Source organism: Hyaena hyaena, unplaced genomic scaffold (genome assembly GCF_003009895.1).
Source record: "Hyaena hyaena isolate Hyena2069 unplaced genomic scaffold, ASM300989v1 scaffold_503, whole genome shotgun sequence".
NCBI lineage: Eukaryota > Metazoa > Chordata > Mammalia > Carnivora > Hyaenidae > Hyaena > Hyaena hyaena.
Window position 1 is genome coordinate 1,017,367 of NW_024081132.1, and position 15,400 is coordinate 1,032,766.

General features: G+C 43.3%; 1 protein-coding gene and 1 pseudogene across 5 annotated transcripts in view; one reads left to right on the forward strand and one right to left on the reverse strand.

Annotated features, from left to right (window-relative positions):
• The window catches only part of LOC120247076 (nuclear autoantigenic sperm protein), a 43,644-nt gene extending 38,659 nt beyond the window's left edge, over positions 1-4,985 (reverse strand). For 3 of the 5 annotated variants that reach the window (XM_039254812.1, XM_039254810.1, XM_039254807.1), the window contains exon 1: positions 4,419-4,565. In XM_039254812.1, coding sequence (XP_039110743.1) covers positions 4,419-4,477 — 59 coding nt within the window. In that variant the 5' untranslated portion in view covers positions 4,478-4,565. Of the gene's footprint in view, positions 1-4,418; positions 4,566-4,728 lie in introns of those variants that run through there. The other 2 variants (XM_039254808.1, XM_039254809.1) reach the window with 2 other exon arrangements.
• A 9,180-nt stretch (positions 4,986-14,165) lies between these two features.
• On the forward strand, positions 14,166-14,486 carry LOC120247093 (annotated as a pseudogene).
• The last annotated feature ends 914 nt before the right edge of the window (positions 14,487-15,400 follow it).

Here is a 15,400-nt window from a genome sequence, read left to right on the forward strand (position 1 = left end):
TCCAGGCTCTGAGCTGTCAGCACAGAGCCTGAGGTGGGGCTCAAACCCACAAGCTGTGACATCATGACCTGAGTAGAAGTCAGATGCTTAACCGACTGAGCCACCTAGGCACCCCTCCTAAGTATACTTTTAATCTCCTTCATCTACTTCACCCATCCTCCTACCCACCTCCCCTCTGGTAAACATTAGTTTGTTCCTTATAATTAAGAGTCTGCTTATTTTTTCTTTTTTTTCAAGTTCTATTATTTACTGAGAGAGAGAGAGAGAGAGAGAGAGAGAGAGAGAGAAGGGGAGAGGAGGAAAGTGGGGGAGGGTCAGGAGAGGGGGAGGGAGAATCCCAAGCAGGCTCCACACTGTCAGCACTGAGTCAGATGTGGGGTTTGGATGCGGGGCTCCAACTCAAGAACTGCAAAATCATGACCTGAGACATTCAACTGACTGAGCCACCCAGATGCCCGTTTTTTAAATGGGTGTACCTCATTCTTTAAAGCGGTAAGTGGAGAATGCTTTTGGACATGAATACAATTAACATTATCAAGACTAATGGGATGAGGGGCGCCTGGGTGGCTTAGTCGGTTAAGCGTCCGACTTTCGCTTAGGTCATGATCTCGCGGTTCGTGGGTTCGAGCCCCGCATCGGGCTCTGTGCTGACTGCCAGCTCAGAGCCTGGAGCCTGTTTCAGTCCGTGACTCCCTCTCTCTCTGACCCTCCCCTGCTCACGCTGTCTCTCTCTCCTAGAAATAAATAAAAAATATTTAAAAAAAAAATTAAAAAAAAAAAAGACTAATGGGATGTGATGATGAATAAATTCTCTTAAGAATACAAAGTCACAGGGCACCTAGGTGGCTTGGTCGGTTAAGTGTCCGACTTTGGTTCAGGTTATGATATCACAGTTTGTGGGTTCGAGCCCCATGTCAGGCTCTGTGCTCACAGCTAGCTCAAAGCCTGGAGCTGGTTTCAGATTCTGCATCTCCTTCTCTCTCTGACCCTCCCCTGTTCATGCTTGCCGGCTTGCGTGCGCTCTTTCTCTCTCAGAAATAAAACCATTAAAAAATTTTTAAAAAAGAATACAAAGTCATACTCTTATTCAGAAATAATTTCAACACACTCCATTTATTTTTCTCTGCTCTCACCTCAAAAAAGCACCTTGAGATTACCAAGTAACAGAATTCATCTAAAACAATCTCCTAAGAATAGTTTGGTTTTTTTTCCCCTCCAGATTCACCAGAAGGGCTCTTTTCCCACTTACACATTTGAGCTAATACACTAACTTAACTCCTCCACCCCACTAAAAAATACTCAGGTATTCTGGCTAAATTTGTCACACAAAATATGGCACTAATCCATGAAGCTAACTCACAAGGTTATCATATTTTTCTTAAATAGTTATTGTCAAGTTGGTTTCCATATAACACCCAGTGCTAAGGTTATCTTATTTTAAACACCAAAATACTAAGCACATAACCAACCCCCACAGCAACACCAATGAAACGAATCATTTGTGGAAATAAAAATGACAAACCCAGAACTTTGAGGATTATTGAGCTAAACCACCTAATTTTTGTTTTGACATCTCTCTTCTCAAGCAACAATAAGCAGCCTAGGAAATTATACAATAGCTAAGCCAAAATTCAGTGCATCACAAAGACTCCCTTCTGAACTTTCCTTCCTTCTTACCATTACAAACTGCTAAATTATTTTTGTAACACAAAGAAAAAGATTAAGAACTAGTTAAAAAGGGAATAAGGACAAAGACTGATTTAGCACTTAGTCACTGATTACCTTTAGCAACACTGTTTAAATGGCATGAGGGAAGAGAGGCCAAATTGAAGTTTTTTACAGTGAAAAAATTGTGGTCCAACATCTCTCTACTGAACCAATGAAGCTGGTATCAAAACCAGCTCAGAACTGAGGTTTTTTCTCATTCCACTTTTCCTCTCTAATGGTTTGAAAATTATACACGTTTTTATTCTTTTAGTAGTTATATCGGAATTACAGGGGTGCCTGGGTGGCTCAGTGGGTTAAGTGTCTGACTTTGGCTCAGGTCATATATCATGGTTTGTGAATTCGAGCCCCACACTGCTTCGGATCCTGTTTCCCCCTCTCTCTCAAAAATAAACATCTTTTAAAAATTATAAAATGGGGCACCTGGGTGGCTAAGTCAGTTGAGCATCAGACTTCAGCTCAGGTCATGATCTCACAGTTCATGAGTTCGAGCCCCACATGGGGCTCTGTGCTGACAAGCCTGGAACCTGTTCAGACTGTGTCTCCCTCTCTCTCTGTGTGTCTCCCTCTCTCTACCCCTCCCCAGCTCGTGCTCTCTCTCTCAAAAATAAACATTAAAAATTTTTTTAATTATAAAGTACATCATATGAAAGTCTCAACTCCTTTTTTTTTTTACCCACCCCCTTAAACTTAACCTTAGACAGCTCACCTCTGAATAGCTCCACCAACTTGTTTAACTGAGAAATCCCATCTTTACTGTTCCCTCAGATTAGCTAATTAGGTTTTCATGGGAATTTACTCAAGTTTTTCCATGGACAATGAAGGAATAAAAAAGGAAATATTGGGGGTTAACCCAGACTCTGCTATTTAGTAATCTGGAAATTATTTCACCATTCTCATCTTGATTTTCCTTATCTATAGAAGATAACTATTTCATAGCATACTTATGTGGGTCAAATAAAAACACTCAGAAAAGCACTTACTATAATTGGTCGGTTTTAGTTTGAACTTATGATCGGAGGAACTTAATCATTTACTTTCCTTTCTGGTGGCACATTGAGTACTTTTTCTGTGTATGACCTTCCAGGAAGCTGCAGACTAGTTCACTAACTTTGCTAAACACAAATAACATCTGGAAATCTACAATCCATATTCATTGCAGTTTTATCTCAAAACAAAACCTATACAGCTTTTATTAAGTATTGTAGAGGGCAAGGATTCCTCTAAGTGGAATGACTGCAAGAGTTGTCTAGGGCACCATGAGTCTCCTGAGAATCAATCTCAAGAAGCTCCCTTAAAGAAAAAAAAAAAGATACCCCACACTCACAAAGCTCCAGCTATCCCAGTCCTATCAAATCAATGCAGGAAGAGGCTGAAAACGGAGCTTGAAAGTAAAATTGTACTTTCCAAGAGTTTCCAAGTGATTCTGTTGGTGGTTTGGGAACCACTGCTCCACATAAACACACAAGGAAACAGAACAAAAAGTGGTAGGTAGCATAGGTCGAAATATGTAAATCTCCGGTATCTGTTAATATACTAACACTACCACAGAGTTTAAGGCTACAGACCCTCGCAGCAGCCTTTCTCTTTATTGTGGAGAAAGCGAACTTCTGAACTGCAGAAGGAAAAGTATAAAACCAGGCCCCTAAAAAACGAAGGATAATTGGAAAGTCAGACCTACTACGTGGAAAAGAGCACTTGCTCCCTCGAATTCACGGAGTGTTCCTTTCACGTTTCAATACCTTACACCTGACGAGCACCGTGCCATTTTCAAAGCAATCATATATCTTCTATTCAATCCTCCTACTACTCTTCGTGCACACTACTGTCCATTCATTCACCTAGCAACCAAATACTTCTGAAAGTGAGGGGAGCTCCACGCAGAACTAGGTGAAGATGCTGTTAAGTCCCGATAAAAATCCCTCCCTAGTAGCCAAGTCTCTGGAAACACTCCTGAAGCCTTAAGAGACACTATGCTCTCCATCACGGGCTTAAGAATGATGATAGCTGAGGAGGTGGGCACGAGGTGAGCGACGAGACAGTGGGAAACAAGCTTCACCGCGCCACACCGCGGAAGTTGGAGGTTCTCGGCAAGCAGCAGAGCCCCAAACAATGGAGTTTTCCCGCCTCCTCAGGACCCCGCCTCCTGCTCCAGAGCTAGAGGAGGGAAGCAAACGCTCCCGCGCAGGCCCCGCCCCCCCGCAGGCCCCGCCCCCTCCCGAGCCCACCGGGCCGGCCTCCCTCCTCATGCAAAGGTTTTTTTTTTTTTGGCGCCAAATCTCTGAGTTCTTTTCCCGGTTTATTTGGAGACCCTACTGAAAACGCGAGCCAGGAGTGCGGGGACAGTAGGAGTTTAAACACAGATCAGCACGCTGTGGCCCGCCTCCTCGCCGATAGCCCCGGGCCGGGGGAGGAAGGAGAGGGGCAGGCGATGGAGCAGCCGCCACTGCCCCCGGCAAGATGGCGGCCGCAAAAAGCGGGGCAGGGGGCGCCAGCCGACTAGTGTTACCGCTAATGCTCGAGGTTCTCTCCAAAAGATAGGTTTCCACAGTGCCGGCCTCCCCAAACTGCGAAGGTTGCTCACTAGGAAGCAAGTCTCCCTCTCACGGGCCTGTCCCTTCGGTGGAGCCCCCTTCCACCACCCCCTCCCCGTGGACTGGCCAGTGCCTCAAGCTCTCTACAGTCCCGCTTACTTGTCGGCGGAAACCAGCTCCGCGGCGATGGCGGCAGTGGCTGTGGACTCTGCGGCCATCGTTCCCCTGAGGTGGACCAGCGGGCAGAACAGTCTGTGAGGAAAACAGAGGGAATTGGGAACACCAGAAACCTATTCAGGGACAGAAAATGGCAGATTGGAGACCCCGCGCGGCTGGGTCCCTTTTTATACCAGAGCCCTTCGCCCCGCCCTTCCACTTCCGGATCCTCCCCCTCGAGTTTAAAGGGCCAGGACTGCCCCAGTCCAGTCCAAGGACACACCCGCCCCCGCCGTCTTTTTCCGTGAGGTACCTTCCCTCCCTTGCCTGCTTTCTCCCCAAAAAGTAACTTCCTGCTTCTCTAGCAAGTCGCGCAAAAAGAACTGAAATCTTGGTACTACAACTCCTGACTGGGCGTCGGCCAGCGGCTTCCACAGAAGGGAAAGCTGGTGCTGCTCTGCATGTTTAGAGCGAGTAGCCTAGGGTCCCTTTCCGGCCCTGAGACCCAGGGAGGTGAACGAAGCTTTGTGTCCGTCCTCTCAGTCCTAACGGATGGATACGAAAGAACCGAGCACGGGTACAGCCGCAACGGCTAGAACTGATTTCGGTAAGAGACTCGTGGCTCAGCCTCAGCAACAATGACGCAAGAAAATGCTATCCTAGGATTGGCTACCACTGAAACTACCGCGCTTGATTCAAAGTCAGTGCTGCGACTTCTGCGACTGGCTCCTCCCTCTGGGCCCGCCCCCCTTCACCTGGACCAATCCGCTGGCGCTATCCCCTTATCCCTACCCAGACTCCAAATCTGGCTAGTTGAAGGCTTTCAGCTCTTCTCCACTGAGAGCGACCATTTGGAGTTTGCTGAGTACGTACGAGAGTACTGTGCCTAGACAGTTTTAAAGCTGTTAGCCGTTTTTATTCAGTCTTAACAACGCTACTGGTGAGGTCGAGATTATCAGCCCCATTTGGCAGAAATAAAAACCAAGGTTCAGGGGGGTGCCTAGGTGGCACAGTTGGTTAAGTGTCAGACTCTTCATTTCGGTTCTGGTCGTGATCTTAGGATTGGGGAGTTCAAGCCCGCATCCGGCTCTGACGCTGACTGTGCGGAGCCTCCTTGGGATTCTCTCTCTCTGCTCCTCCCCACTGCCCCCCCCTCCAAGTAAATAAACTTAAAAAAAAAAAAAAAAGAAAGAAAGAAAGAAAGGAAAAAGCAGTGCGACTTGTTCAGAAAGTTGCAAGACAAGTCGGTTATGGGAAGCAGTGTACTTCCATTTCCGCAACTGGCAGTGGAAGAAAACTGGCAGGCTGCAGTGGTTGCACTTTCTCACACCTGGAGCATCATCCATTGCCTTCCACCAGGCCTTCCCTACAGTGATCAGAACAGGGATTTTATTTCTGTCCAGTTGGGGCACACTGGAAAAGATTCCTGCAAAGGATTATTCCTCCAGTCTGTAAAAGGTCAGGCAAGTTGAAATCTTAGGGGCATAGAACTGGACCTGTAAATGCAATTCCTGTGGCAAACAGAAGTGAGATCCCCGTTATTAGCTGGGTGACCTGAGGTAAGTCATGTAATCTTTTAAGATTGTATCTAAAATGAGGACAATATTTGTATCCACCCCTTTAGGATATTGTGAAGATAAGTTAATATTTGTTTCAGTAATCAACACTGTAACTGGCTTATGCTAAACACTCTAAATGACTACCACTGTCTGATAACATGGTAACTGGAGGGTTGGATTGGAGAAGGGGAGATCTCTTCAGAGTCTTTACAGCATTGCAACCCGGACTAGGGTCTGAGAAACCCATCTAGACCTCATCATCTGTTAAACTAACATTCACAGAGCAATCATGCTTGCAAGGCTTTACTAGGTCCTACAGACAAAAGATATGCTCTCTGACTTTGAGGAACTCAGTTGTATAAAAAATAGATTTCTTTTTTTTTTAATTTTTTTTTTTAATTTCTGAGAAACAAAGACAGCATGAGCAGGAGAGGGTCAGAAAGGGAGACACAGAATCTGAAACAGGCCCCAGGCTCTGAGCTAGCTGCCCGACACGGAGTTCAAACCCACGAACTAAGAGATCGTGACCTGAGCTGAAGTCAGACGCTTAACCGACTGAGCCACCCAGGTGCCCCTAAAATAAATTTTAAATCCATCCACTTCTGTCAGTCTCTACTACCAACACTCTGATCCAAGCCTAGCCAACATCATCTCTTGCCTGTACTACTATATAGCCTCTAATCGCTGCATAATCCTCTCCAGGAAAATCTTTTTAAAATATAAATAAGATCAGGTCACTCTCCTTGAATAGCTTTCCATTGCTCTTAGAAGAAATTTTGAGCTCCTTATTATGGCCTACAAGGTCCTACATGATTCAACTCCAATCCACCTCTCCAAATTCATCTATTACTCCCCTTCCTTATCGTCCTCCTACTATGTTGATCTTCTTGATGTTCCTCAGAATGCCCAAGCCCTTTCTCATATCCAGGGGCCTTTGCATTTGCTACCTGATGGCCTAGAAAGCTCTTCTCCCAATACTTGGAATAACTAGTTCTATTCATCCTTGAGGCCTCATCTTAAATGTTACTTCCCCAAAGAGGTCTTCCCAGTCCATTCAATCAAAATTAGCTTCCTTTTATTTATATCTTCCATTGTGCTCATCAAACTCTGAACTTATTTACTTGATTATTTTGGTTTTTTTTTTTAACTCTCATGCAGTTCTTTTTTTTTTTAATTTTTTTTAATGTTTTTTAATTTATTTCTAGGAGAGAGAGAGAGAGAGACAGCGTGAGCAGGGGAGGGTCAGAGAGAGAGGGAGTCACAGACTCTGAAACAGGCTCCAGGCTCTGAGCTGGCAGTCAGCACAGAGCCCGACGCGGGGCTCAAACCCACGAACCGCGAGATCATGACCTAAGCAAAAGTCGGACGCTTAACCGACTAAGCCACCCAGGCGCCCACGCAGCTCTAAGTATAGGCTCCATGTGACCTTTTATGTCTTGTTTACAGCTAAATCCTCAATGCATACAAGAGTGGCTGACTTACACTAGGTATCCAAAGTGAACTTGTTGGATGAATGAAGGAATGAACGAATGAAGCAATCATAGTATAATCATAATTAGAACTGAAATAACTTTCACTTAGAATATATCTACTTAAAATAAGAACCAATATTTCATAGTAAGTAATAAGGGTAATGGGACTTTATCTGGGGTGGAGTGAGGGGAATGATATATTTAAGAAAATTTAGGGAGGTTTTCCAATTAAAGATGTTGGGTTGAGGGATGCCTGGGTGGCTTACTTGGTTAAGTGCCAGACATTGGCTCAGGTCATGATCTCATGGTTCATGAGTACAAGCCCCACATCGGGCTCTCTACTGTGAGTGTGGAACCCACTTTGGATCCCCTGGCTCCCTCTCTCTCTGCTCCTCCCCTGCACACACACTCTCTCTCTCTCTCTCTCAAAAATATAAATAAATAAATAAATAAATAAATAAATAAAATGAATAAATAAATGAAACATTTAAATTTTTAAAAAAGATGTTGGGTTGAAGACATACTTTTACATCCATTCCCTTTTGAAGCCTGTCTACATAATAATTAAAGAAAATTTTTGTTTGTTTTTTTAATATGTTTGACCCTAGAGAATTTTTTATTTTTAGTTTTTTAATGTTTATTTTGAGAGAGAGCAAGAAGGGGCAGAGAGAGAGAGGGAGAGAATGAATCCAAAGCAGGCTCTGCTCTGTCAGCACAGAGGCTGACACAGGGCTTGATCCAACAAACCATGAGGTTATGACATGACCTGAAATCAAGAGTCAGATGCTTAACCAACTAAGCCAGCCAGGTGCCCCTTTTATTCATTTTTTCAAGGTAAAACAGGATCAAAGAGAATGGGGGAGGAAGCAACAGCAACAACATTTTAAAAGCTGGAAAAGAGATGGACAAATAGTAATTAACCTAGCAGACTAAGAACGGCTCAGGAATAATTTGCAGCAGGTCCCTTTAGGAATAGAGGATGAAGACAGGGCTAAAAAAAAAAAAAAGGCAGCTGGGTTGAAAAATTTTAAGAAGCCATTAGACTCTCTACATCTTCTTCCCCAAGGCAATAGAAGACTAGAAGTTTAAAGAGGATAAAACAGGAGCACCTGGGTGGCTCCGTCAGTTTAGCATCCAACTTAGACTCATGTCATGATCTCACGGTTGTTGAATTCAAGCCTTGCACTGCTTCGGATCCTCTCTCTCTCTCTGCCCCTCCCCTGCTTGTACTCTCTCTCTGTCTCTCCGTCTCTCTTTCCTTCTCTCTGTCTCTCAAAAGTAAACAAGCGTTTAAAAAAATAAAGAGAATAAAACAGGGGAGCCTGGGTGGCTCAGTCAGTTAAGCATCCAACTCTTGATTTCAGCTTAGGTCATGATCTCAGGTGTTTATGAGTTGGAGCCCTGCATTGGGCTCTGTGCTGACAGTGCAGAGCCTGCTTGAGATTCTCTATCTCTCCCTCTCTCTCCGTTCCTCCCCTGCTTGTTCTCTCTATCTCTTTCTTTCTCAAAAAAACTTTAAAAATTTTTTAATAAAAAATGATAAAACAAAAAAGGATGTTGAATTGAGTGAAAGTTGAGAGTAGAAGGATATTGAAAAAAAGGATTAAATAATTACATACAAAATGTTGAAACTTTGTAACAGGCACCTAGTTGTCTCCCTATATGCATGTTCCCCTTTTCCTATAGTAGTAACAGAACCCTGATTTTAATTTATTTCTGTATTTATTTTAGTGCATAGCCATGAGAATAAAAACTGAAATTGTCACTGTCCCATGGAGGTAGGGCTCACATGATGACATTCTGGTCAACAGAAAGTGAACAAAAAGCAACGTTTGCAACTTCCATATAGACACATCAAAGGGAAGGGGCTGGTCTTTCAAAAGACTTGGTGGTGAGGGGCAACTGGGTGACTCAGTCCATTAAGCTTTTGTCCTCAGCTCAGGTCATGGTTTCACGGTTCATAAATTTGAGCACCACATTGGCTTCTGCACTGACAATGCATAACCTGCTTGGGATTCTCTCTCCCTCTCTGTCCCTTTCCTGCTCATGCTTGCTCTCACTCTCTCAGAATAAATAAATAAACATAAAACTTGGGGGAAAAAAAAAAAGAGTTGGTAGTGAACCGTCTTGAACCATGTCAATCAGGGCAATGTCCTGGAAATGACAAAGCAGTAATACAGGAGAAGCCTAGGTTCCTAGCATCATGGAGCCACCATACCAGCTCTGAGCTGCTTACTCTCAAAATGTTATGTGATAACATAGGGGCACCTGGGTTGCTCAATCAGTTGAGAATCCAGACTCTTGATTTCAGCTCAGGTCATGATCTTGCAGTTTGTGAGTTCAAGTCCCATATCGGGCTCTGTGCTAACAGTGCAGAGCCTACTTGGGATTCTCTCTCTCTCTTCCTCTCTCTTTGCCCCTCCCCTCTCTCAAAATAAGTAAACTTTTATTTTTTTTTAATATTTTATTTATTTTTGAGAGAGAGAAAGGGTGCAAGCGGGGGAGGGTCAGAGAGAGAGAGAGACACAGAATCTGAAGACAGGGTCCAGCGTGTGAGCTGGCTGTCAGCATAGAGCCTGATACAGGCCTCAAACCCACAAACTGTGAGATCATAACCTGAGCTGAAGTCAGACGCTTAACCAACTGAGCCACCCAGGTGCCACTTATATAACATTCTTTAAAAGTTTACTTATTTTGGGGCACCTGGGTGCCTCAGTTGGTTAAAAAGTGCCGACTTTGGCTCAGGTCATGATCTCACAGGTCGTGGGTTCGAGCCCCGCGTCAGGCTCTGTGCTGACAACTAGTTCAGAGCCAGGAGCCTGCTTCAGATTTTGTGTCTCCCTCTCTCTCTGACCCTCCCCTGCTCACTCTGTCTCTCTCACTCTCTCTCAGAAATAAATAAAACATTTTAAAAATGTTATATAAGACAGAAATAAACTTCTTAGATATATTATTGCATAATCAAAAAACAGCTACCAGAATTGCAAAATAGAGATAAATAAATAATTGTAATTGAACTTTTAAATGCTTGTCACTGAGAAATCATTATAACAACCACACAAAAAATAAGCAGAAATGTTGAAGACATGACTAATACTATTAATATGCTCAAGTGACTAAATATATATAGAAATCTATACTCAAAACTTCAAATACACATTATATTCAAACATTATAGATAATATACAAAAATGGACCATATATTAGACTACAAGGAAAATCTCAATAAATTCTAAAGAATCACAGTCATTATTGTACAGACTATCTTCTCCAACCACTAGGCTTTATTGCATTGCAAATTAACATTTGTAGAGTTGACCCTTGAGCAACAACATGGGTTTGAACTGTGTAGATCCACTTACACATGGATTTTTTACAATATAGCACTCTAAATATATTTTCTCTTCCTTACAACTTTCTTTTTTAAATTTGAACGGAGAGGAGGGGCAGAGAGAAAGGGAGAGAGAGAATTTTAAGCAGGCTCCATGTTCAGCAAGGAGCCCAATGCAAGGCTCAATTCCACAACCCTGAGATCATGACCTGAGCCAAAATGAAGTTGGAACTCAACCAACTGAGCCACCCAGGTGCTCCTAAACACAATTTTAAAATAAGCATAAGAATAACTATATGTTAATAAATTTGAAAACGTAGTTTCATGAATATTCAGGTGTTGAAGTATGGATGATCCATATAGAGGAATATAAAGAGGAAAATCAGGGGCGCACGGTTCGTGGGTTCGAGCCCCGCATCAGGCTCTGTGCGACAGCTAGCTCAGAGCCTGGAGCCTGTTTCAGATTCTGTGTCTCCCTCTCTCTCTGACCCTCCCCTGCTCATGCTGTCTCCACTCAGAAATAAATAAAAAACATTTTTAAAAAAAGAGGAAAATCAACAGAACTTGTCATGAACATTCCAGTAATTAACATCTCAACCAATAAAGTTTCAGGGGTGCCTTTGGCTTAGGTCATGATCTCATGGTTTGTGAAATCAAGTCCTGCTTCCAGTGAGCTAGAGCCTTGCTTTGTGCTCTGCACTGACAGTGCAGGGTTCGCGTGGGTTTCTCTCTTTGCCCCTCAGTCACTCACACTGTCTCTCTCAAAAACAAATACTAATAAAAACATTTTTTAAAGAAATTTTCTTTTTTTAAATTTATTTTTATTTATTTTTTTTTACAAATAGTTTATTGTCAAATTAGTTTCCACATAACACTCAGTGCTCATCCCCACAAGTGCCCTCCTCCATGCCCATCCCTCCTCCCCGCCACATCCATCAGTCCTCAGTCTTTGTCAGCATTCAAGAATCTCTCATGGTGCCTCTCTCCCTTTCCCCAGCCATTGCCCCCCCTCTTCTCCCCCTTGTTCCTCCGTCAAGTTCCTCCTAATCCTCCTATACGTGCAAACATATGATATTTGTCCTTCTCTGCCTGACTTATTTCGCTCAGCATAACACCCTCAAGGTCCATCCATGTTGCTACACATGGCCAGATTTCATTATTTCTCATTGACATGAAGTATTCCATGGTATAGATAAACCACATCTTCTTGATCCATTCATCTGTCGATGGACACTTAGGGTCTTTCCATGTTTTAGCTATTGTGGAGAGTGCTATGAACTTAAAAGAAATTTTCAATATTTTACTTTATGTCCTTATTAAAAATTTTTTTTTCTCTTCATTTTATTTTGAGAGACAGGGATAGAGAGCGAGCGGGGGAGGAGCAGAAGGAGAGAGAGACACACACAGAATCTGAAGCAGGCTCCAGTCTCTGAGTTAGAGGCTCTGAGCTAGCTGTCAGCACAGAGCCTGATGCGGGGCTCGAACCATGGACTGTGAGATCATGACCTGAGCCAAAGTCAGTCGCTCAACCAACTGAGCCACCCAGGTGGCCTGAGATTTTCAGTATTTTAATGCTTTGGACAAATACCAGGACTCCTTCATTGCATATTTTCCTAAACAAATACTGTGACCTCTTTCAAATGCATGTTATCAGTCCCCTTTTTCAATTATCCTTTTTAAAAAAAAATGTTGTCAGATGCAGGGCTCGAATTCACGAGCCAAGCTGTGAGATCATGACCTGAGCCAAGATCAAGAGTAGGACAGACACTTAACTGACTGAACCACGCAGGCTCCTGTCAAGTATCCTTTTTTTTAAGTTTGCCAACCTTTGACTACAAGGTTCACATTTCTCCCCTTCAAAACATTACAAGATATAATTTTTTTTCCTACTTGCATGACTCTCCCTTGCAGACTACAAGGCAGTTTCTGAGAGGTGTTAGATTGTACTTGTGTATAAAAAATTTTTGATATGGGGCGCCTGGGTGGCTTAGTCAGTTAAGCGTCCGACTTTCGCTTAGGTCATGATCTCGCGGTTCGTGGGTTTGAGCCCCGCGTCAGGCTCTATGCTGACTGCCAGCTCAGAGCCTGGAGCCTGTTTCAGAGTCTGTCTCCCTCTCTCTCTCTGACCCTCCCCTGCTCACGCTGTCTCTCTCTCTCTCTCTCTCTCTCCTAGAAATAAATAAAACATTAAAAAAATTAAAAAAAAATTTTGATATAAGGAACTGGAATGTGGTGTTGCTAGCCATTAACTGGTGAGCACTCTCTTCCTTTTTTCTGGAATGCAGTCTTAAAAAGGCAAGTCTTGGGGCGCCTGGGTTGCTTAGTCGGTTAAGCGTCTGGCTTCGGCTCAGGTTGAAGAGCCAAAAATTAAGTCCTCCATTAAGAGAAACCTCGGGCTGCACGTAGCCCCAGTACCAGTCCCAGGAAAAGCCTCAGACTGTTCAAGGCTAAAGCCATCCTCAGACCGCCCTCAGTTCAGCTAATCAAAAAAACAACCCTTGCCGATTGGCTTTGACTCTGGTCTCTGGTGGTCTGTTTTTGGGGGTTTCTCGAACTCTGGGCGTTTCATTGTCATGATCTCACAGTCCGTGGATTCGAGCCCCACATCAGGCTCTGTGCTGACAGCTAGCTCAGAGCCTGGAGCCTGTTTCAGATTCTGTGTCTCACTCTCTCTCTGACCCTCCCCTGCTCACGCTGTCTCTCTCTCTCTCTCTCTCTCTCTCTCTCAGAAATAAATAAAACATTTTTAAAAAAATTTAAAGGCAAGTCTTATTTTTAAATTCTGAGTCTGTGGCCTTTTATTCAAAACAATAATCATTTGGTCATTTTTGTAAAAATACTTGAAGACTTCATAGTTTTCCAAAAAGCTTTAATACTCTGATATTCCAAACATCCTCCTTCAAAGGCTAGTGTCCTCATCTTTGATTTTCTTTTTTGGTTAACCATCAGATCCTCACTTTTCAATGACTTTGGGTATGTTGTATGAAGTTTCCCAACATCACTTCCATTGTTTTATCAAATAATACATCTTTTGCAAGATTTGCAATTTCACTTTGCAGTAGATGTGCACTGTGTTACCCAGTGATTGGTCAAAGATGTCAACAGAGCAATGCTAAAGTTAAGTAGGGTAAGATGTTTGAGTCAAGAATAATTTTTAAGCAGTCAGTTTTCAGTTTATTAATGAATAATTTTATGTTATGATAACTTCTGCTTCCTGATATGGGCTGAATTGTGTCCTCTCCAAATTTCTATACTTAACTCCTAATTCCCAGTATCTCAGAATGTGATTGTATTTGGAGACAGGGTCTTTAAAGAGGTAATTAAGTTAAAATTAGGTCATTAGGATGGGCCCTAATCCAATATGACTGGTATCTTTATAAGAAGAAATTTGGACTGACCTGGGAGTGCAGCCACTACCACCATGAGCCTCCTGAAGAAACTCAAGAGTGAGATGACCCCAGAGGAGCTGCAGAAGTGGGAGGATGAAGAGTTTAACATGGGTCCACTCTATGTGCCCAGTCAAGAAGAATGCCCAAGTGCTCATCAGCTGCTGCCCTGGGAAAGCCTTGGACAGGACTGAGGTCCCCAAGAGTAGCAAGAATAAAAAATCCAAGCCAATCAACAAAACCGCTACATCTCCAAGATGTTCCTGTGTGGGGATTGGGTCATTATTGTGGTCCTGCAGAACCCACTCATTGCAGGCAAGTAAGTACTTCCTCCTCACAGTTGGAATTCCCTCATCTTGGGGCATCTGGGTGGCTGTTGGTGGGCATCTGACTTCAGCTCAGGTCATATCTCCTGGTTCATGGGTTTGAGCCCTGTGTTGGGCTGTGCTGACAGCATGGAGCTTGCTTCAGATTCTGTGTCTCCTTCTATTTGCCCCTCCCCTGCTCATACTCCATCTCTCTCTCTGTCTTTCTCAAAAATAAAGTTTTTTAAATTTTCTTTAAAAAGGAATTCCCTCATCCTGTGAAGACCTGGCCTTTGAAATGGGAATAATAAAGTCCTATGTTTTTTCTAGTGGCAAAAAAGAAGGAGGAGCAGGAGGAGGAGAAGAAGAAGAAATTTGGACATAGATGCATACAGAGAGGAGATTGTAAAGGCACAGGAAGATCACCATCTATAAGCCAAGAAGGCCTGGAACAAATCCTTCCCTTGTCAGGAAGCAATCCTGTCACCTTAATCTTAGAGTTGTAGCTTCCAGAAGTGTGAAGAATAAATTTCTGTTGTTTAAGCCACCCGTTCCAAGGTACTGCTACAGCAGGCCTAGCAAACTAATACACTTCATACTCAAACTACTTCATAACTGTAGAAACTTGGATCATGAGTCAGGAGCTATGGAGTCATATAGCAAACAACCTGGGTAGGGGAAGGTCAGGAAGGATGTCCCAGAGGAAGTGACAGCTAAACTGAACATTTAAAGAAGAGGTGTTAATTGCACAGTGGCCTAAAGAATGGGTTGTTCCAGGTAGAAAGGATCAGAGAAAAAGACTAACTTCCAACATGCTTCCTCCATCTACTTTTTATCCATTTAATCCATTCTCACTGCATCAGCATTGTGTTGCTAAGACAGGTATCCTGCCAAGTTATTCCGGCTCCAAAATCTTTATGTGGCTTCCTGCT